At 38.7% G+C, this 24,196-nt stretch overlaps 1 protein-coding gene across 2 annotated transcripts in view; it reads left to right on the top strand.

Moving 5' to 3' along the window:
• Cenpc (centromere protein C) overlaps positions 1 to 5,918 on the top strand; it is a 46,870-nt gene extending 40,952 nt beyond the window's left edge. The window contains exons 18-20 of one of the 2 annotated variants that reach the window (XM_057773152.1): positions 2,942 to 3,032; positions 4,239 to 4,312; positions 5,335 to 5,918. In XM_057773152.1, coding sequence (XP_057629135.1) covers positions 2,942 to 3,032; positions 4,239 to 4,309 — 162 coding nt within the window. In that variant the 3' untranslated portion in view covers positions 4,310 to 4,312; positions 5,335 to 5,918. Of the gene's footprint in view, positions 1 to 2,941; positions 3,033 to 4,238; positions 4,391 to 5,334 lie in introns of those variants that run through there. The other variant, XM_057773151.1, reaches the window with a different exon arrangement.
• The last annotated feature ends 18,278 nt before the right edge of the window (positions 5,919 to 24,196 follow it).

The following is a 24,196-nucleotide window of genomic DNA, read 5'->3' as shown; positions in this document are numbered from 1 at the left end:
TATTCTTTTCTGTTGTAGCCTTATTGTGTGTCAGAGCTTTTGCTTCTGTCTCTCTACCTGTAACTTAGTACCCATTGGGATTAACTTTTTTATATTACAGGGAGTGTCTTTTCTCATTGGTGTCTTATTTTACTTAGCATAAAGATGTCTTGTTTTATTTGATGTCACAAACGATAATACTTTTATTTTATGAAATATTATTCCATCTTGTATATGTATCACATTTTGTATCTGCCTATTGGGCAGTGTGCACTTAGGTTATTTCTAGTGTTTGGGTTTTGTAGACATTAGAGCCTCAGGCACTTCTTCCATAGACTCCTTTTTTTTCCTTTGCATATATATCCGAATTGCTAGGTCATATTATAGTTGTGGTTTAATTTTTGAGATATCTGTGTGGGGTTTTCCATTAGGCATGCAGTGACTTACATTTCCACCAATAGAATAGAAACATTCAATTATCTCCGTATCCTTACCAGCATTTTTTATCTTTAGTTTTTTTTTTTTGATAATAATCATTCTTTGTGGGGTAATGTGATAGCTTGTAACTCTTATTTCCCTATTAATTAGTTGTCACTCTGATACCCAAATATTAGCTATTTGAATGTTCTCATTTGATTTTTATGTAGAGCTGTTTCTCATTTAATTAAAAATTATCTTAATTAAATATTGGCAAAAATGGGAAGAGGTGTGCTTAGAGAGCTAAGCTGATCAGATAAGGAAAATGATCTAGAAATATATGTATGACTTTCTAAATTCACCTTTTCTACTTGAGGCAGATTTTTAGATGACATAAGAATTAAAAAAATTTTTTTCTAGTTCCTCAAAAAAAAATTTGGAGGAACATTTTTCCATTTAGAGAGCTATCCTTTCGTAGAGGTCGGGAATGTGAGTTGTGGCGTTGGAGTGCACAATCCTAATCCCAGTTCTGTCGTTTCATTGACTTTTGAAGCTTACCTAACCTCTGTGCTTCACACTTTTAAAACAGGTATATTATCTGAAGCAAAATATTCTTGAAGGGTGCCTTAGATTAATAACAATACTATAGATTTAGTGTCTCCAAAAATGAACATTTATTTCTGTTTTAGAGGCTGGGATGTGTTTGTTGAAAGCATACTTCCTGGTTTACATGAAGAAGAGATGTGGGGGAAGAGGAAGAAGGGAGAGAGAAGGGGCAAGCAGATGGGAGGGGAGTAGAGTGAGGAAGGGTAGAAACAGAAAGGGAGGGAATATTCTGGTGTAATTTTAAGGGCATTAATTTCTTTCATGATGGCTCCACAATAATACCATCAAATTGGGAATAAATCTTCAAAGTACAAAATTTGATGATAAACCTAACAGTAGGCACATCATAAAATTTGGATACTTTATGTTTATTTTTGTGGCCTCCAAAATAGATAACTGTCTACATATAAATAAATTGAGAAGTTAGCCATCTTTGAATTTGAAGCCAACATAATTGAAAAGTAAATTTATCCTATTTCTTTCTTATTCTTGATGTTAAAATATGTGAGATGGGATTTTTGTTTGTCTTGTCATCCCCAACACCCACAAGATGGATTTGTGATGTGCATGTCCTTCTGTATGTGTGTTGCTTTTATTGGTTGATGAATAAAGCTGCTTTGGCCTGTGGCAGGGCAGAATATAGTCAGGCTGGAAGGGATATATATATATAGAGAGAGAAGGCAGAGTCAAGGAGACTCCATGTAGCTGCCAAAGGAGAAGGACCCAGAACCTTTCCAGTAAGTCCTCGTGGCAGTACACAGATGAATAGAAATGGGTTAATTTAAGATATAAGAGTTAACCAGGAATATGCCTAAGCTATTGGCTAAGCAGTGTTGTAATTAATACAATTTCTACATGATTATTTGGGTCTGAGCAGTTGAGAAATGAAAGAGCAGTCTCCTACAGATTTGGCTTCTTCTCTGTGGTTCATCCCTATTGAGAAGTGTGTTATTCAAAAAACATGTAATCTTTGGAGGAGCATGTATAACATTTTTCTTTTTTAGTAAAGTTTACTTGTAAGATTAAGTACTGAATTTTCATGACATTGAATGAACAAAATTCATGTTAGTTTTCTGTTATTGATTTAACAAAATACAACGTACTAGTGGCTTAAAGTAGTGACCTTTGTTTGTTTATCTTTTTTTTTTTCGAGACAGGGTTTCTCTGTGGCTTTGGAGCCAATCCTGGAACTAGCTCTGTAGACCAGGCTGGTCTCGAACTCACAGAGCTCCGCCTGCCTCTGCCTCCCGAGTGCTGGGATTAAAGGCGTGCGCCACCATCGCCTGGCAAGTAGTGACCTTTGATTATCTTATTTTGCATAGTTATACATCTGGCAGACTTGGCTGTATAGTTTATTCAGAGTATCAAGGGTTTGGAATTAAGATATTGACAGGTTTGCTTCCTTTTCTAAGGATGAATCTGTTTATTTCCTCCCAGATTTATTGATATTGTTGGGAAAATTCAGTTCCCATGTGACTATAGAACTGACATTTTCATTTTTTCTCTGGAGGTTGGCAGCTTTTTGTTCCTTGACTTGTGCCCCCTTCTCCTTACTACCAGCAAGAGTACAAAAACCTTATGTTTAAAATTGCTCTTTCTGCATCATTTTCTCTCTCTCTCTCTCTCTCTCTCTCTCTCTCTCTCTCTCTGTCTCTCTCTCTGTCTTGGATGTGTTTGTATGGGTATCTGTGGGTGGTGTGGGTGGTGTGGGTGAGTTCATCTTTGAGGGTTTGTGTGTTTAGATTTGGTTCAGTTGAAATTAAGGCTTACTCTCTGTCTCAAGGTTCTTTTGTTACATAGGATGTATTTCCAGGTTCTGGAGATTAGAATACAGACATCCATGAGGAGTCATTATTTTTCATGCTGCATTTCATTTAAGGATTTCTGTAGCATAATTGTGGTTCAATTTGAACTGAGATTTCTTTTTTTAATTTTATAGGTTTTTTATGTTAACTTTGGTGACCTTTTATGTACCTTACATGAAACAGCATATATGATAAGTACTGGTGATTCGTTCTATGTTCCTTCAGGTAAGAACAACTAAAGCATTTTGATTCATTTTGTTACAATGACTGTATAGTTGCTAGTGTATAGTTCCATGAATATGGAAGCTACAGTGGTCATCATGTTATTGATGCAAAAACACTTTGATACATATTTTCCTTTTATTTTATCATTAAGTATTTATAGTGTTTTGATGTATGAAATTCAGACATGTTTATTGCTAAATAATAAAAATTTAAGTAAAAGTTGTGTTGCCTTCCAAGCTATAAGTGAATATTTCCGCATTGTTATTTCCTATGACTTTGTAGCCCTTTTTAGTTGATTGTTTTATCTATACAGACCAGTGTACTATTAAAAGATTATAGGTCATCAGTAATAGGTATTTTAATTTATTTGCTTGCTTATTCCTTCCTTCAGTAAATATGAATAACAGTGTAATGTGATAGCAAGTATTGTTCTTTAAGTTTGGGATAAATGAATGGAAAGAGAGAAAACTCTTCACATTTACAAAGCTCACATTGTGATGAAGGGAATAGTAGCTATATTTATATACTTTCATCTTGTGGTTCTGCGAATTGAACTGAAGTCCTTTTCTTACTGCTGGGCAAGTGCTCAGTGAGTGCATCCCCGTCCTAGCCAAGAACTTGCTGTGCACTAGCACTGTTGTAGAGATGCTTGTAAGTCTAGTAGTTTTAATGGATACAAATCTCTAATTGAAATTAGAAAGACAGAGAAAGTCACAGTAATAATATTTAATGCAAGTAAACCTGTCATATATGACACTATCCATCTGACACTCTAGAGCAGCATTTGCCTTTAAAATTATTTTATGAAAGAGTTCACCTGTTATTCTTACCAGTTTAAGTATATATATGTCTGGTTTATAGGAACTTACAGCATTTCTAAAGATCATTTAAAGACTGAATTCAGAATGGTTTTCTCTTTTTGTATACATTTTTTATTTATCTCTGCTTTTCTTAGAAGTTGATGGGAAATTTCTGTTCTTTCATGTCCTCTCTGAATCAGTAGGTGGTGATTGATTTTTGTGTCTTTGGATTCATACAATTAAAATTAAATAAGTTACTTTAAGTTAGATAATTGTTTTTATTTCATATTATATGCTGTATGTGTTAAGTGGTGAAGAAATACTTCAAAAGAAATGATTCTTATGGAAATAAATATATCTTTTTGTTACTTGAAATAATTGTATTTTCTTGTTACTTTCCTTTTAGGTAATCATTACAACATTAAGAACCTCTTGAATGCGGAAAGTTGTCTTCTTTTTACTCAAATAAAGAGATGAAAGGTGCATACATGTATAAAATGGTTGTTTATTGTAAATTTTTGTAACTATGATTATTTTAAAATAAAACTTTTATTTAGTTTTGAGTAAACTTGAATTAGATAATCATTTCATACTCCTGGGTAAACATTTCATTATTTTGCATGAATGTGCATACTACCTTTAGTGATTACCATTTTGAAAAAACAAAATCACTGTTCCCACAATATAACATGTTTGCTATAAAAGAACTGATTAATATGATTAATAGTTGGTTCCAAATATAAATTTTAAATCACTGGTCATTAAATAATCGAATAGAAAACTGTAGTAAATTTGCTGAATTAATTTCCATGGGCTGCTGTAACAAAGAATTTAAAACAATGGAAATTTGTTTTATGTATTTTTTGCCTCAGTATTTTGAGCCTTGAAGTATGAGTTTATCAGGCCAATACTCACTTCTGTAGAAGGGACTCACTCTTCTTTCTACTATCTGATTTAGTTCCTATCTTCGGCTTTCCTTGTCTTGTACCTTAAACACTTCAGTCTTTACCTCTTATCAAATGTCTTAGTTTCTTTTCTGTTGATGTGATAAGACACTATGACCAATGCAACTTATATAAGAAGGTGTTTATTTGTGGCTTGCAGTTTCATAGGATTAGAGTCCCTGACTATCGTACAGGGTGAGCTTAGAGCTAGATCCATAAACATAAGGCAGAGAAAGCTGAGAATTCCATGTGCTTTTGAAATCTCTGGGCCAATACCCAGTAACACTCCTTCTCCAAAAAGGCCACACCTCCTAATCCTTCCCAAATAGTTCCATCACCATCAGCCATGCAGATTGCTTCTGCACTTAGCCAAGGTTCAATAAATACTGAATGATTGCATGGGGCAGTGAGTAATGGTCCAGTATCCTTGAATGGTGATGAACACACACCTCACCAGCATGAGGTCAGGAATTGTCTAGGCCCGGATTGTTCTTTTAATAGTCTGACTGAATTGGGTTATTTGCCTAAAAATTTGGCTTTTCCCTTTTGCAATCCTAGAATAGCTTTTGCTTATGTATCCATCTTGTGGAGATGGGAGATGAGAAGTGGAAATCTGAGAAATAAGTACATTGAAGGTAAGAATCTGTTGCTGAAGACTCCACACGTTTCAGACACAAGACTTGGAGAAATGAAGCTGGAACTGATATAGAATCCTTGCCTGAAGACTGTCTCTTACAGTACCAAGAGGTACTGCAATGCCAAGGGAGAAATGTAATCAATCAGAATTCCTACCTAGCCGTAATGCCTACAAATCACAACCGTAACCAGCATGGCATGGTATTTCAGTAGTGGCACCTGTATCCGGAGGAGATCCAACAACCACTTAATTGAACTGAAGGCCTGCTCATTCAGTAGATAGAATTCATGACTGAAAGAGTAAACCTAACCCTTTGTCTGTACTTGGTGAGGTCAAGGACCCGAGAGGAGAAACTGCTACTACCACTACCTTTCCTAGACCTGGATCGTTTCTGTGTTTTCAATACTTAATACTCACAAGTAAGTGTAGCTTTCATCCCTCATCAAACAAATTTCTTCTTTTGTAGTCAATGAAAACTATTATTGAAACCCACTAACTATTCAACATGCAGGAAACGACTGGTGCTTGACCCAAATTAATAGGTCTGCAGCATAACTACTATGTCATGGAACCTTAACGGCAAGTGAGAGGACATTCTGTAGGAGCCAAGACAGATGTCTGCTTTGAGATAGTACCTTCCATATAAGGAAGCTTTATGCAGGGAAGTTGCAGCCATGAAAATTTGACATTATGGTTACTTCTATAGGTATGTGCCACCATGCCTGGTGTTATGTAGTGCTAGGGAATTGTTCTGGATAAAATCATGTGAGAGCAGGTGTGGTGGTTTGAAAAAGGTATAGATTCATGTACTTGAATGCTTGACCCATAAGGAGTGGCTCTATTAGGTGTGGTCTTTTTGGAGTGGGTGTGGCTTGTTGAAGGAAGAGTGCCCTATATGTTCAAGCCATGCCCATTGTCTCAGACCACTTCCTGTTGCCTGCCTCTCAAGATGTAAGAGCCCTCAGTCCCTTCTCTAGCACCATGTCTGCCTGCATGCTGCCTTCCCATCATGACAATGTACTAAACCTCTGAACTGTAAGCAAGATACCCCAATTTAATGTTTTCCTTTATAAGAGTTTTCTTAGTCATGGTGTCTTTTCATAGCAATAGAAACCCTAATTAAGAAAGGAGTGAACCACAACTAAGAAAATGCCTCCATAAGATGGGGCCATAGGCAAGGCTGTGGGGCATTTTCTTAATTAGTGATTGAAGAACACAGCTCACTAGGGGTGGTGTTATCCCTGGACTGATAGTCTAGGTTCTATAAAAATGGAACAAGCCAGTAAGCAGTAAACATCTATGACTTCTGTATTAGCTCCTACCTCCAGGTTCTTATCCTCTCTGTTTTTGATGATGAACTGATATATGGAACTTTGAGCAAAATAAAGCCTCTTCCCCCCAAGTTGATTTTGATCATGGTGTTTCATCACAGCAATAGCAACCCTAATGAAGACAAGTTGGTATAGCAGCATATTGGTATGGGTGTTGCTGCGACAGACCCATGTTTTGGAGAGGATTGTGGAAGGATGGGACTTTGGGCAGTGTACTGGAGTCAGCTGGAGCCTAGAAGACAAACTGTGTTTGCTGCAGAGGACAGAGCTGGAGAATTGACCAAGCTCCTTGGAGAAGCCCTGGAGATTGTTAGTGAGTCCCAGATAATTGGACATTGGGTTATTTATACTGTTGCAGTTTGGTCTTACTTGGTTAAGATTATGACTTTGCCCTGGTTCTTCCCTCTTGAAGAAAGTATTTAACTGAATTTTTATTTTTATTTTTATGGGAACTCATGGCTGAAAGATTTTGAACTTTTTTGAATTTTAAATGGGTTGGATATTTTAAAGAGACTGCATTTTTAATGTGTTTGAATTTATATTGACTTTAAAACTTTTAAAGTTATATATTTAATGAGAGTTCTTGGGAATAAAATAGATTAGAAAGGAAAGGTTGTACCTTTACAGTGATGTGTTTGTGTCCAATTGACAAATGCTGGATAGTTTTATGTCAACTTGACATAAGCAAAGGTCGTTTGAGAGAAAAGAGCTTCAGTGAAGAAAATGCCTCTATAAGATGAGGCTGTAGGCCAAGTCTGTATGTAGGGCATTTACTTAACTAGTGATTGATGGGGGAGGGCACAACCCAGTGTGTTTGGGCAGGTAGTCCTGCAGGTTGAGCAAGCCAGTAGGCAACACTCCTCCATGGCCTCTGCATCAGCTCCTGCCTCCAGCTTACTGCGTGGCATGAGTTCCTGCCCTCACTGCCTTTAGTGATGAAATGTTCTATGGAAAGTGAGCAAAATATACCCTTTCCTCCCCAAGTTGCTTGGTATTACATCACAGGATTGAACTCAATTTCATGCATACTAGTTAAACCCTGTCCTAATTGAGCTACATCCCAGCATAACAATGAAGCACTAGTTCTGAGTTAAGGCTAATGAGGATAATATTTTACAGGAGATAAGATTCTCAGTTTTCAAACCCTCCACTCTTTGGTTCAGTGTATAAGACATGAGAACCAATATTATGCTTTTTTTGTTTTTTTAAAGAGATGGTAACTATTGCGTTAAGATTAGAAGTCATGCGTGTGATGTGCATGCTCACAAGATAGCCACTTTGTGACTATGAAATTATAGTAAAATTGGAAATAGGTCCTGAAGTGTTTTAGTGAAATGCTTTAAAGTTTGTCTGCGGTAAGCTTTTTGTTAAGAACTGCTTGGAAAACATCCATCCATCTAGTTTGTCATTGTAGGAGAATAAGAGTCAAATAGCTTGTCTGGAGAAATCATTTATTTCTCTGAGTGGCAGTTGGTCAAACAGCACAGGTTATGCCAGTTGAGATTAAGTTTAAAATCCTGGTTAATGAGAATCTGCTGATGTAATAGACCAGGTTTATTCTGAGCAAAGCTTTCCTTGGTGGCCCCAGGGGAAACTGAAGAAACCACAAGGGAAACTACAAAGTGGGGGCTTTTAATGCTCTCGGGGATGGAGCCACCAATGGCAGGCTTTCTCTGGGGCACAGTGTGTACTGAGGCAGCTTGAGGGAGGGTTTGGGGTGGAGCATCTACCCAGAGATTATCTAGATTCCCCTGCTGCAACTTAATTTAAAAAAGGAAAAAGTTGAAAATTGTTGGGATCCCGGGGGCTCGTGCAAAGATGGGGACAGACCATCAAAGACTAATAAACCAGAAGCAAACTTTATTCCAGAAACCAGAATCCAGGAAAAAATAAAATAAAAAAATCTCCATGGGGCACAAAAAGTTTATCAGCTAGCCGAGACCACAGTCAGTGATGGATTTTGTAAGTCTATGGTAAAAGCCGGTTTCTGAACCCATCTTTTTATATTAGGGGCACCAAGCATTAGGTCTGAACAAAGGAATATGTACAATCTTGAGGTAAAACTCAGATACAGATAGCCTTACTTTACAATCTTCATAACAGTTTTTCAGTTAAACTAGTGTTTGTACCTAATCTATTGTCTTCCTTGGTACTTTCAGGCAGTGTGTACAGAAGCCCTGTGCTCTCCCCTTCGATGCTGCCAGTTTCACTTGGCAGGGATAATGCGTAACCCAGAGGTCATAGATCTGTCTCCTAAGACTTAACTTAGCTCATATTTGTGTTAATCAAGGATGGCCGGGGTGTTAGGCTCTCAGTTTGCAGAGAGATGCTTTGGCCTTGGGTGGTAAAGCAGAATAACCCACTGTTAATAGTTCTTTTTTTTTTTACACATATACAGATTGATATTTATTAATTTTTAAAAATATTAAAACATTTTTCATGGAATAAAACAGTGATATTTTAAACCTATGTAATTTATTTACTGTATAACAAATTGATAATACAGAAAATGAGACCAAAATATTTTGCACCCAGCATAACAAGAATTAATTATAAGATACGGGGCTATAATAGTTAATTCTTAAGCTGCCAAGAAACCTGCTGACAGTCTGTTCTCATTTTCCTAGGCTTACAACTTTATATTTCTTTATTTCTACATTCTTATTTTTGGAATCTACATTTTTATATTCTTATTCCTGGACCCTTCAAAAATGTTACACCAACTGAAACTAGAAATTTTAAAGAAAGAGCACATACTTGGGAGTATGCATAACTGACAATTTATGTCTTCAAATACCTTTCTGGACGTTGGAGAACTAGTGTATGATTTGGGAGGACAACTTAGATTAAATAAAGAGATTTCTTATGTATCTTAGGGTTTCTATTGCTGTGCAGAGACCATGATCACGGTAACTCTGGTAAAGGAAAACATTTAATGGTGGCTTGCAGGTAGACATGACACTGGAGTGTGAGTCAGTCCTGCATCTTCATCGGCAGACAACAGGAAGTAGTCTGAACTACTGTGTAAGGCTTGAGCATATATGAGACTTCAAAGCCTGTCTTCACCGTGTAACACTTCCTCCAGTAAGGCCACACCTACTCCAACAGAGCCACACCTCCTAGTAGTTTCACTCCCTATGAGCTTCTGGGGGTCCAATTCCAATTAAACTGGCCAGAGTTGGTGAGCTCCCATTGGGTCAGGTAAGCCAGTTCAGGCACCCTCTCCACAGTTGCTCAGGGTCCTAGGTGGAGTCATCTTTGTGGACTCCCTCTTAAGTGCCACGTTTCCTGGGGGCTGGCCATTCCAACTGCCTATCTACCTTGCTTTTGTTCTTGTCTGACGGTTGTGTTTGACCAAACTCAAATGTTAGAGATGAGCCTTTGCATCCTCCTTTTAGTCTGTGCTCAGTGGGCACTTTTTACGTGAGAACTTCCTTGACTAATCTTTCAAACCTGCAACCTTCCTGACCACATTCAAGAACACTTTCCTGCTTTATTCCCACAACACTAAGCAATTTCTAATTTATTTCTTTTGTGTATGGCCGTCTTTTTCTAAAATGCTTCATGGCTCCAAAAAAAAAAAAAATTCAAATTTTCTTTCACTATTCTCTTAGAATTTATTTCTATTCTGTGATACAATACCATAAACAAACAGTATAAGGAGAAAAGCGCTATTCAACATCACATTTCCAGGTAACAGTCTGTTACTGAGGGAAGTAAAAGCAGGAACTCAAGCAAGGCCAGAACCTGGAGAGAACCGAAGCGGGAGCCACTGAGTGGTACTTATTGTCTTGACTTGTCACTTCTTGTTCAGCTCATTTTTCTTTTTCTTTTTTTTTTTTTTAGACAGGGTTTCTCTGTGTAGCCCTGGCTGTCCTGGAATTCTCTCTGTAGACCAGGCTGGTTTAAAAGTCAGAGATTTCTCTGCCTCTGCCTCCTGATGAAAGGATTAAAGGCATGTGCCACCACTGCCAGGCTCAGCCATTTTTGTTTTTTTAAAAATTTTATTTAGTTAACATTTTTCATTTATTTTACATACTGACCAGCACACCCTCCCTCTTCTTCTTCCACTCCTGCCCCCGACTCACATCTACCCCCTCCTCATCCACTTTTCCGTCTCCATTCAGCCCATTTTCTTGTAGCACCCAGAAGTACTGGCCCATGTGGAGCATCACCTACCATAGGTTGGACTATTCCCATATTGTGGAAAGTTATTTTAAGGTATTACATTTGTTTATGCTGTAGAACATTTGCTTTAGTGATGCAAAGATATGTTGCATTCTTTCATGTTGCGTTTGTTCAACTTTGTGAAGCCATGTTACTTTGACTGTCTAAAACATTTGGTGGTCTAATAAAGAGCTGAATAGCTAAAATCAAGGCAGGAGAAAGCATAGGTGGGGCTGTAAGGCAGAGAGAATAAAAAGGAGAAATCTGGGAAGAGAGGAAGAAACAAGAAAAGGAGGGAGAAGGAGCAAGAGAGAACAAGGAGGGAGGATGTCAGGGGCCAGTCACCCTGCGAGCCACAGAGTAAGAGTGAAAGAAAGATACACAGGAGTAAGAAAAGGAAATAGCCCAGGGGCAAAGGGTAGATGGGATAAGTTAAGAAAAGCTGACTAGAAATAAGCCAAGCTAAGGCTAGACATCTAAAAGTAATAACAAACCTCTCTCTCTCTCTCTCTCTCTCTCTCTCTCTCTCTCTCTCTCTCTCTCTCTCTCTGTGTAATTTATTTGGAAGTTGGGTGGCAGACCCCCCCAAAAAAAAACCAAAGAACAAAAAAAATACTACCAACATTCCCACATCAATCATTTTATTTATATATATATATATATCAGACTTGACTACAGGCCAATCTTATGCAGACATTTTCTCATTTGAGAATCCTTCCCAAATGACTATAGTCTGCATCAAGTTGACATAAAAACTAGGCAGCACAACTGTGGAGACAATAGTCTACATAAATAGGATCTTAGTGTACATTAGTTTAATTTATTGAGTTGAATTGAGTACTGATTCTTGTTAAGGTCTGAATTCACTTCTCTACCCTAAGGTTTGTATTAGAAGTATAATTCTAACACAGTCATAGGAGGTGAGGCCTAGTTATGAGGTCAGGAGGGCTTTACCTCAGAAGTAAGTGAACGTTGCTATGGAAGAGCCTGTATGAGTGCACCCTCCTGCTCTTTCTCACCCATGTGGATACTGCCATCTTGTGATATAACAAATGGGCCCAACTATATGTGGGCCACTGATTTTGGATCTTCTACCCTCCAGATCTGTGGGCCAAATAATGTTGTGGTTTTTTTTTTTTTGGTTTTTCGAGACAGGGTTTCTCTGTGGTTTTGGAGCCTGTCCTGGTTCTAGCTCTTGTAGACCAGGCTGGTCTGGAACTCACAGAGATCCGCCTGCCTCTGCCTCCCGAGTGCTGGGATTAAAGGCGTGTGCCACCACCGCCCGGCTTAATGTTGTGTTTTTTTATGAATTATTCAGCCTGCTGTATTCTATGTGGAGACAGAAAAAGCACCAAGATGCTCTTGTGATTCGCTTCCTGGATTTCTCTCTATGAGTTTCTCCCGCTTTTGGCCTGTACTCCTATACCTCTCCCCTGGGCTCTTTTCCATCCTCCAATTTTGAACTTTGGCTTTCACACCTTGTCTAACCACAGATCCCTGAATATTGCTGTTTTATCTAAAAAATTGTATCTACCTTCTTCAGGACACTATCACATTTGCGTCACCATCAACCTTTATTCTTTCCTGTTTCTGTCATTCCGCTTGTCCCTATCTCATATCCAGGCCACTCTTGGCAGCCTTGTCTTGACGCATCTGTCATGTAGTCTGTCTGCTAAACAAGTTGTCACTCACCACAAATGTTAGCATATTGAACAATCCCATTTACATTGCAAGTATTCTTAGCCCAACTGGATTAAGGCCATTCAGCATTGTATTTTTGGAAGGCTTTTTTTTTTTCTCCTAGAAGAGCGAGAGGCAAAGATAGTAGGAGGATAAATGAACATTTGGCACAGCAATTATATGGTAAACCCAGGGAACTCCACACTCGCCATGTTTCTGTTTTCTAAGAGAAATTAGAAACAGGAATTCCCATTAACCCATTGCTTTAATTTATGGAGATGAACAAATAAATCTGTGCTGCAGTTAGCTAGTTCTAGGTCACAGGCCATTACTATAGATAACTAGTACTAGGTCATGGACCATCACTGCAGGTAGCTAGTTCTAGGTCACAAGCCATCACTGCAGATAGCTAGTTCTAGGTCACGGGCCATCACTGCAGATAGCTAGTTCTAGGTCACGGGCCATCACTGCAGATAGCTAGTTCTAGGTCACAAACAGTCACTGCAGATAGTTAGTTCTAGGTCACAAGCCATCACTGCAGATAGCTAGTTCTAGGTCACAAACAGTCACTGCAGATAGCTAGTTCTAGGTCACGAACAATCACTGCAGATAGCTAGTTCTAGGTCATGGGCCATCACTACTGCTGATAGAATGCATCAGAGTGACAGTATGCCAGTTTGAGCTGAGGCATCAAATCCTTGAATACGTCTCAGGCTATTTCCAAGTGAAGGCCTTGTCTTATGTTTTTTATTGTGATGAAGAGACACAATGACCACAGCAACTTTTGTGAAAGAAAGCATTTAATCGAGGTGGTTTACAGTCCATTATCATCATCACGGTGGGAAACACGGTGGCATGCAGGCTAGTCATGGTGCTGGAGGAAAAGTGGGAACTGAGAGACCTACATCTTGATCTTCAGGCAGCAGGGAGTAAACTGTTTACAACACTGAGTATAGCTTGAATAAAGAAGACCTCAAAGCGAACCTCCACAGTGACACTTCAGCAAGGTCACATCCCTTCCAACAAAGCCACACCTCCTAATAGTGCCTCTCCCTTTGACAGCCAATTTTCAAACCACCACAGGCCTTAATATGGAAACTTGCTTGTGTGCATGAGAAAAAACCCAGCTAGTTCACTGAATGAGAGCACACACAGGGGACAGAAAAGCTGGCTCTACTGAGGCCAAGCTAACCCAGCTAGCTCCAGACCTAACAGACCGCCTCTGGGGGTATCGTGAATTTACTGAGGCCAAGCTAACCCAGCTAGCTCCAGACCTAACAGACCGCCTCTGGGGGTATCGTGAATTCACTGAGGCCAAGCTAACCCAGCTAGCTCCAGACCTAACAGACCGCCTCTGGGGGTATCGTGAATTCACTGAGGCCAAGCTAACCCAGCTAGCTTCAGACCTAACAGCCTCTGGTGGTGCCGTGAATCCACTGAGCACAAGAGTCACCTGCCTAAGGCCAGCTCAAGGTAATGAATGACCTGCGGAATTATTAGTTGAGTCAGTTTTGAAGTTGGTTCTCATACACCTGATATAATATATGACTAAGCAGATGTTACTATAGCAGTTAACTCAGGCTGACTAGGAAGTCTTTAGTGTACTCATTTACCCTGCCATTCTGAGAAAAGCTGAGCATTGTTTGAGGATGGATGTTTTTGTAGTCCAATGTTTACTCTTAGTTTTCATTGAAAAATGATAGACTTGTGATAACTGTGAGTACCTTTTTTTTTTTTTTTTTAAAGTTAATTCTGGTAGTCCTTTTTGGAACCATAGAAAAGCAAAACATTTTTGTTTTAAATGTCCTTTGCAAGTAAGATTATAATTTAAGGCTGTGATAGAGATTAAAATGCACGAGGAACTAAAGAATTGAGTTTTCATTGGTCTCGGCACTAATATTCCTCACCGATGCCTAGGACTACCAGTGAGCTTTCTTTCAGGCTCTCTTTTCCTCAGCAGTTTGAATAAGGGAAATAACGGAAATGGCTAATTGGACAAATACAAGGAAAGTTAATAAACGAGCAATATCAAGAACAGACCCACAACGTGTTGTCTTCAAGTTAAATGACCTAATTGGTACTGACTAAATTCTCTAAGGGTGACACTGTTTTTTTAAAAGCAGAGCAGTACACTGGCTTAAAAATAGAATTCTGAAGAACTATGCAGTTTTCAGCCTTTGCAAATGCAGCTGTTCCACGTATCCTCACGCATAAACAAATCTATAGAAAACATCCTCTTGTTTTAGAAGCTTATGGGGACTTAACATTTGGGTATCTGGCATCTGAAAGCAAAATGCAGTCATCTATTATTTTTAAGTATTAACTTTACCTACACATGCAAATATTGAAAACTGACACACACACGCACACACACACACATCTGATTGTATATATTCCAGCTGTTCTAGAGAAGATCTGTGTAACACATTGCAGTGTGGAAATTGAACCACAAGATGGCAAAAGAGCATCTCTAATCTCAAAGGCTTGGCTTTTGTTTGCTTGATTGCTTTCTTTCTTTTGCCTACTAGAAGAGCTAATTAACCCTCCCATTCATTTATTGCAAGGGTTAATTGGTTAGACAAAAAATATCATTTCCAAACTATTTTAGCTGTCTAATAATTTGCATTTTATTTGTGTCCAAAGAAGAGCTAGGATTGAGAATTTAGTTTTACAAAAATAAATCTGCATTTATTTTGATTTAAAGACTAGAATTTAACACTTATCATCTGTTGCAGAGGTCAGTTATGCTAAGATGATTGGCAATCAAAGTAAGATATGTGTCTTACATTTTATGGCTCTAAAGTTAATATAGGAAGAATGGATTTGGAGAAATAAGCCTCTTTTGTTGAATGAGTTTGATTCAGGGACAATTTAGGTGTAATTATCCACTTCAAACTATGGCTGAGGCTGGTCAGGTTAATGTATGAAGGAGGACAGGAAGAGGGGAGAGATGACAGGAGGCTGAGCTAATTACATAGAAAAGGGAAACTTGTTGATGCATTGTGGTGGCCTTCAATGCACTTTCTACAAATTCCCCTCTGATTTGAGAGGAATACTATTGTTACCAGCTCTGCATTCTTGTAGAAGAACTCAGACTTAAAAAAAACTAGGTAACTAATGATTACCTGGCTAGCATTATAAATAGCAAAAATTACGTCAGTGAGGATAGTCGAGTCCCAGATCCTTACAACCCCCAAATGCATGCTGAAAAATAGCAGAGCTTATCTAGATGCACAAACCAGGAGAATCCTTGGTAACTTAGTGAGTCTTAGGTCAGCCTGGGATACACAGGACCTTGTCACAAACAAATTAAAAACTAGCAGCAGAGCTTTAGTTTTACTTCATCAGAAAACATACTAAATATAGTAATGTAATATGATGCAGTATAATATATAGTATATAATTGATAATGTACTAACATATAAAATACACTATGCATATTTAGGGGGGAGAAGAATGTCTTTTCCTGCCTACCTAAAACAATTAAGAGAAAAACACCATCTAACACAAGTTTTAAGTTCTACAATCTTCATAAGGAAGTAAGACCTCAATACATGATTGTCTCTGAGCAATGTTCTACTAGTTTTGATCCAGAGCGGAAAATCATAGGAAAATATGACAAGACAGAAAGGGTATGGGCTAAGAGCAGTGCACTAGGAGAGCAGAAGTCATGCTGGTTTGGTTTGGACTCTGGTGCTCCTTTCCTTCTGGATCAGGGAGGCCCTTTTTGGGAGAGTCTTAGGGCATGCTTTTGGAGAAGGCTGCTCTTGCAAAGTTTGCTCTTTCTCAGACTGCTTCAGCAGGCATTATACAATCGGATACTCTGCTGGGATAGCATGTTCTTGAATATCAGATAATACTGACTACAGTTTTATTAAAATATATTTTTCATGTAGGTGACTTCTTTTTGCCAAGCAGATAAGGATGAATTAAAGTCAGGAAAGAACACATATTATTCTTGTGGAAGACCTGAATCCAATTCCCTGCATCCACATGGTGGCTTACAACTGTCTGTAGATTCAGTCCTAGGGAATCTGACACCTTCTTTTGAGCTCCCTGGGATCCACACACATGGTGCACACACACACAAAAAAGAAGCTAGGAAATCTTAACTATTACTTTAGTCATTAATCAAAGTCCCCCCCAGGAGTTTGGTCGTGTTTTTTGAAATCGAAATATTGTAACATCTTAACATTGGCCTGCTCTCTTACGTACCTTGAGGAATGCACTTGGAAATTTTCTATGTTCACGGATTTTGAATTAGTGTCTGCATGGGTATGTGTAAATATGGGTGCCATCTGGCTGAATTTCTGCTTTAGAGAATAAGGCTGAAAATTACACCCTTGGGATGCCATATATGAATTGTGGAGATGGGATGGGCATTTGTGCACCACCCATCCACAAAAACTTGGTTGCAAGAGATCTACATATTTTGGGACTGGCGCTATCTGCGTATACCATACTGTAAGCTCTAGTGTTTACTTACCAGGCCAAAGTTATCTGATATGGCTAAATGAGAATGAAATCTTGACCAGGTCGGGTTGGAGGGATCACACCAAGACTGAGGCTGTGACAAGTTTATTGCAAACAATTAGAAGTTTTATCCCCTTATCAGAAATAGTACAAATGGAGTTTACCAGGATCAATACTATGGTAGTTTCTAGGATACAAAGACGTTTGCAGGGTGTATAGGATACACAAGACTAATGTCTAAGACTAATGTTCTGTCAAGCTTCTATATGCCTCACTGACTTCTAGGGAATACAGAGGAACACAGGTGGCCTGAATGCTCCACTGCTTGAGGGAGTGCAGTTTCTCAGGAACTGAAAGGCACGGTGTCCAGGAGCGATGGACTCTAACCTGAAAAACCTATGATACAGGCCTCTCATGGCAGCTAGGCCAGACCATGATATAGATATGAATAATTTGCATTGGTATGGATTTTAAGGTCAATTTTGTTATATGTATATGTATTTCTGCTCTTAAGGTATTGTGATTATGTAGTTCATTTAAAAATGTAATGTATATAGGTTGTTAATGGATAATCATCGATAATAGTCAAGCTTGTAGTCATGTTATTTAGATTTTATAGATGTGCATAGATATATTTCAGCTAGATAGGCATTCTTCATATCTTTCAAAGACTGCAGAATATGGCATTTAATGTTTTAATAAGTTAGGGCTTTTCATGACAATGAGACACGTCTGCTCCTGGCAGCACCAATCTACTTCAAGAGGATGATGGGCATCGAAGAAGCTCCTTATGGAATTTGATAGCCATTTGGGCAAGAAACTGCTCTTGCCTGGACTGTTGCATAAACTGGACACAGAGAACCCTCAGAGAGAGGACTGCTGAACTTGCCTAAAGGTGAGATGGTCTTTTGGGGTTCCTGACTCATAAAAGAGTCTGCGAGACATTCTACAGGACACAGCAAAAAGTGACTGAACTGTCTTTGGAATTTCCTGCTTGATGAAAATGTCTGCTCGATACTATGGGCCTAAAGGCTGAAGATGGATGCCCCAATGGTACAAAAGAACTTTGGGTGACTGTCCAGGCAGTGAGATGTCTCTGTCATTTCTAGAGTTTTGGATCTCTTGTTTACTTAGGTAATATTATATCCTTCTGGAGTCTTTGATGGAGTTGAAAAATGGATAGATAGTTATAGTTTTCCTTAGTTATGATAAGAGATAAAATAGATATAAATATTGTAACTGTAATTCTTGCTTGATAACTATTTTGTTATATGTAATCTTACTATGTTAAAATGAAAGCCATTTTTTGTTTAAACAGAAAAAGGGGAAATGATGGAGGTGGGTCATCTTTCTATCTGTTGTTTCATTGGTTAAGAAATAAAGAAACTGCCTTAGCCCTTTAATAGGACAAAAAATTAGGTAGACGGAGTAGACAGAACAGGATGCTGGGAGAAAGAAGCCGAGTCAGTGAGTCGCCATGATTCTCCCACTCCAGACAGACGCAGGTTAAGATCTTTCCTGGTAAGCCAGCTCATGGCACTACACAGAATATTAAAAATGGGTTAGATCAATTCTAAGAGCTAGCCAATAAGAGGCTGGAACTAATGGACAAGACAGTGATTAAAAAAATACAATTTCCATGTAATTATTTCGGGGCATAAGGTAGCCATGCGGGCGGCTGGATGCTGGGAACTTAGCCCACCGCTCATATTACAACAAGACCATATTCTGTTTTTTTTTTTTTCTAATCATTTTGTCTTTGTAAGTATATATATTTGCCTGCATGTGTGTCTTCACTATGTGTGTGCCCATGCCTATGTCTGTGGAAGTCAGAAAAGGACATCCCTTTATGGAACTCTTTTATGGAACTGGAGTTATAGACGGTTGTGAGTCATCGTGTGGGTACTGGGTACTGAGCCCAGGTCCTCTGGAAACACAGCTTATACTCTTAGCTGCTGAGCCATCTCTCCAGCCCTCTTGTTTTCTTATGTGTGAACGTCTATTCACTGTTCCTAGGGTTTTGATTCCAGTAGATTGTCTTTGTTCCTTGCTTTTGTTGGCTCTTCAATATATCCTGGGTAACTTCCAATACTCTGCCCCTGTGCTGATCACCTCTGTTGAGATGCTCTAGAGTGGATCTAGGAACCATTACCTACTGTCTCGTGAGAGCACTTATTTCCTCAAGATCTCTAGAGTCTTGCCTTGTGTCCTCTGCTTCCCCCATGTCTGTTTTTCTTTTCCTCTTTTCAGGCTATATTTCTTGCACAACATTTCTTAAATTCTCTTGTTTGTATTCTGTTCACTTATTTTTCTAACAAATTTCAGAACTCACCCCACTTCACTTGAGTCAATGTAAGTAAACTCCTCACTTTGCATTTACTGCTTGCTTCTTAAATGGGAGAAGGATTCTGTACTTATCACAGGTTTCATGGCTGTTACCTCTAAGGCAGATCAGCACTTTCAAGTACACAATCTTATGATTATTTTATATAAGTTTTATGAGACAGGGCATCTTAAGAAATGAAAGTTCAAAGAAACAGGCAGATTGTGTTCGGTAGAACAAAGACTATGACCTCACGGTGGTGAACCAGAAGGCGCTCACCAAGGGCGGTTTTATTTGGATTCTCTGGGTTTCATTACTTTCGTCTGAGAATGGAGTTTTATGAAGATCTTATGAATTGCCTTGTAGGAAGGATAGTCTTCAATGGCTTGGTGCAGGGATGAGAGGTGATGGGAGGCTAAGGGTGAATTTTCTGTTTCTTCTACTTTCTGCAGTGCTAAGTTGCAAGGCTTTGGAAGTGGGGTGGGTCTTAGAAGGTCCTGAACTGAATCAACTCCTAGTATTTTACATCCTTCTCCAGATGACAATGACATCTTTTTTTTTTTATGAAGAATAGTCTATTTTTAATAGAAAATTTATATAGTAGGAGCCTGAGGCTTGATGTTAAGAATGATTCTTAAGCCGGGCGGTGGTGGCGCACGCCTTTAATCCCAGCACTCGGGAGGCAGAGGCAGGTGGATCTCTGGGAGTTTGAGGCCAGCCTGGTCTACAAGAGCTAGTTCCAGGACAGGCACCAAAGCTACAGAGAAACCCTGTCTCGAAAAACCAAAAAAAAAAAAAAAAAGAATGATTCTTAACTAGATTACAGAAAAGCCAAGTCCACCCTTGCCTCCCCACTCTCCTTCTCTTCCACCTCCGTGTGTACCTCTCTCTCTCTCTCTCTCTCTCTCTCTGTGTGTGTGTGTGTGTGTGTGTTGGGGACCCTATCCAGGGCTTCATACATGTGCTTCAAGGCAAGTGATCTTCAAGCCATGTTTCTAACACCAAGTTACATATTCACCTAGAAATTTTAGAATTATAGTTATTTCCACACAAATTCATCCTTCATGGTGACATTGCCATACATGCAAATTCTGATCACTTTTGAATGAAATTAGCAAAGGAATGAATATTTGATGTATGCTCATGATTTCTGTTAAAAAGTAAGCTTTTTTTTGTTTGTTGTTTTGATATCTGGTGTTAGAAACCAAATTTGAAGTATCTGCTATTTATCAATGAGGCTCCACTAGCTTGGGCCAGTAGGTGGCACTCCAATCTTGTTTATTATATGACTCAATTTAAGACTACTTGTTTAACTTTAAGGGAAGGACATACATCACATCACAGTAGGGACCTCTGGCAATTATGCCTCAGATATTCTAAGAAGCCTACTGAAAATGGATAAAAATAACATAAGGGTTAGTGCTCACATGCTGAAGGGAAGATTTGGGCATTTGTTCCCCCCCCCCCCCCCCCCGGGGAGTACTCTTTCCAAACTGCCAAATTATTTAGTGCAGAGAATTATTTCAAAACATCACAACAACCCTTTGAAGTTCTTTAATTCTAAGTACAAATATAGATTTCAATGATTTTAGGAAAGGGAGGAGGCACCTGTTTAATTTATGAAGAACTGAGCCAGGTGTAATGGTTCATCCTTGCAATCCCAGCACTCAAGGGTCACAGAAGGATACCCAAGAGTTCAAAGCCTGGCTATGTGAAACCTTTTAACAGGAACAAAAGGAAGGGAGGAGGAAGACAGCAGTAGCAACCGAGAGAAATAGCCCTTTCCCATCCAAAATAGCTCCCTGACCCAGGCATCACACGTGTATTGCACAATATAGCCAGCATCGGACACCTGCCCCTCTATGACACAGCAGCATTCACAAACAGTGTCATCTGTCCCCAAGCCCCTTTTCTCTTCCAGACAACCCAGCAGATAGAAGAGAGGGGAGAGGAATTAAATCATAGACAAGGAAAAAAATAGTTAAACCCTTTCATGTTTATACTCAATTAAGAACAAAAATGTATGAAAAAGGGTCAAAACTTTTGTTTTGTTTTTTGTTTGTTCAAGACAGGATTTCAGGCAGGGTTTCTCTATGTAACAGTCCTGATTATTCTGGAACTCACTCTATATCCTAGGCTAGCCTCGAAATCAGAGATCCGCCTGTGTGCTAGGGTTAAAGGCATGCACCACCATTGCTGGGTGAATAAAAGCATTTTCAATCTATGAATGCATGATCAGAAAAGCTGGTGAAATGTAGTAGCAAACCAACAACTCAGCTGTTTTTTGCACATTTATCTCATTCATTCATGCATTCACTCACCCCACAAGTACTTGATCAGCTCTCATTGAGGCTTAGCTGCTTGAGATACAATTGAAATAGAAAACAAATGTGATCTTTGTCATAAAATACTATGTAGAGGAAGCCGTAGGTATTAAAAACACACCAGTGCCTGTAATCTGAAAAGTATTCAAAAGAGACCAACATGACATTTCAACACTATGTGGTAGCAGTCCTGTCTCTAATCTTAATATTCTCTGGGGGAAATGATGTGTTATTTTATGTAGTGATTCTAAAAAGAATACTTACTGTGTTGGAATCAAAATCAAAAATCATGTATTATCTCAAAATCTTTCTGAGGTGGTAATACTAATGTCAACACGACAAGATAGGAAAATTTGGGAGAAACCTAAGGCCACATCTGTGTGAGTTCCTAACTGGGTTAGTTGAGGTAGGAAGATACCTTCTAACTGTCAGCTATACCATTCATGGTCGTCATCTTGCAAGTGAGCTGAGCATGAGCAGTCAATATCTCCTTTTGCTTTCTGAGTGTGGACACACTGAGTAGCAGCTTCATCATCTTGCAGCCATAGTGTCCTTGCCATGATGGGCTATGCCCTCACATTGTGAGCCCAAATAAACCTTTTCTCCCCTTAGCCATTCTCAGGTATCTTGTCACAGCAACAAGGAAAGTAACCAACATATCCTGCCTCCACCCCACCCCCATGGCTCCTTCCACTGTCCTTTCTCCCTTCTCTCCTTTCTATTCCACCTAAATTGGGTGGCTCACCAAGAACACGGAAAGCCCACAGGTTTGGCATCAAGGGGTTGCGAGTAACTACCTTGTGGAAGGGACTTTGCAGTACTTCAAGAATATATCTTTTTGGCAGAGGCTGCATATTCATTCCTGGCTGCTCAGCTCCAAAATAATCACACAGAAACCATATTATTTAAATCATTGCTTGGTTTATTAGCTCTAACTTCTTTATTGACTAGCCTTTACATCTTAAATTACCCATTTCTATTAATCTGTATATCGCCATGTGGCTGTGACTTACTGGCAGTGTTCCCAGTAGCAGTGTTCTGGTGTTTTCCCACCTAGCTCTATCCTCCCCTGCCACAGGCCTGAAAGTGTCTTCTTTATTCATTAACTAATAAAATAAACTCATATACTGAAGTACTTCCCAAATCATCTCCCTCTTTCTGCCTAAATAAAAAGGAAAGTTTTTACTTTATTATAGTAAAATTACATATAATAAGACAGGTATCAAGCAAGAATTACAGTTACAACATTTATATCTACTTTATATTTTTTAATTGATTTTTATTGAGCTCTACATTTTTCTCTGCTCCCTTCCCTGCCTCTTTCCTCCCCTTCAACCCTATTTAATTTTATTTTTAATGATAAGATGCAGTGTATTATTTTTCCTTAATCAAATTGGGCTTTATAAGGAGAATGAGCGATTCAGTCTAGAATTTATAATGAAATACAGAAGCTTTGAAATGAAACATTCCAACAGGAAACAGATATTGCTGGAGATGAGGAAGAAGTGATAACTGAAGTGCTTCAGAAAAAAATGCAGGGGAAAAAAAAGAAAGTTCAATGAAATTAAGATACAAAAGGACAAGAATTTTAAAGAACCCATGCTTTTCTCTTCTCCTTGGTTTCTTTGGGAATATTTTCTTATAGCCATCTGTTGAGAGAGTTAAATTTCACTACTTCACAGAAAGTTTCAGACCCAGAAAATTGTATGAGTTCAGTCTGCCACTTAGTAGACCTCATTATGGAATGAGTTAGCTAATATTTGGGAATTTTAAATGATTTTGACATTTTTTTTGTTGGAGATGAGAAATAGTTCTGCACCATGGAGATGGAATTCATTCAATGTGTAATTTGAAATTTGTCTTCAAGTATCTAAGCGATGATTAGAGTCAGTTTGAGTTCCTACGAGGTGATAAGAATAGAAAATCAGAAGCATCTCCATCTTTATATTCATGCCATGCCCCATTTTTAAACTGGGTTTTTTGTTTTCTTGATCATTAGCTTTTTGAGTTCTTTGTATGTTCTAGATATTAACCCCGTGTCAGATGTGTAGATGGTAAAGGTTTTCCCCAATCTGCAGACGGCCTGTTTTATGTGGGTGGATGTGGACATCAAATCCTACCTCTAGCTGAGAGCTATGAACATTTGATAGCTGCTGGGAGATTGAGAGTCAGTATTCTTTAATGATATGACCCAATGTAGGTTGACCATAATTCAGTGCAGGCCCCACTCCCAAGAGTAGTTGGGTAACAAAAGCTCGACCTGATGAGGGGAGGAGAGAATTCAATGTTGGTAGAGAGGGGAGGTTGTAGAGAGTAGATATGGGAGGAGTTGGGAAGGGAGGTAAATATGATAAAAATGCATTGTATAAAATTCTTAAAGAATTAATAAAATACCTAAATATGGAAATATATATTAGCAACCTTCACAGCAGATGTTAATTGTGTTATAATTCTGGACTCTGAGTTCCAAGAAGACTCAGCTACC

Source organism: Chionomys nivalis, chromosome 6 (assembly GCF_950005125.1).
Source record: "Chionomys nivalis chromosome 6, mChiNiv1.1, whole genome shotgun sequence".
Classification (NCBI taxonomy): domain Eukaryota; kingdom Metazoa; phylum Chordata; class Mammalia; order Rodentia; family Cricetidae; genus Chionomys; species Chionomys nivalis.
This window is presented reverse-complemented; position numbering and strand designations above follow the sequence as displayed.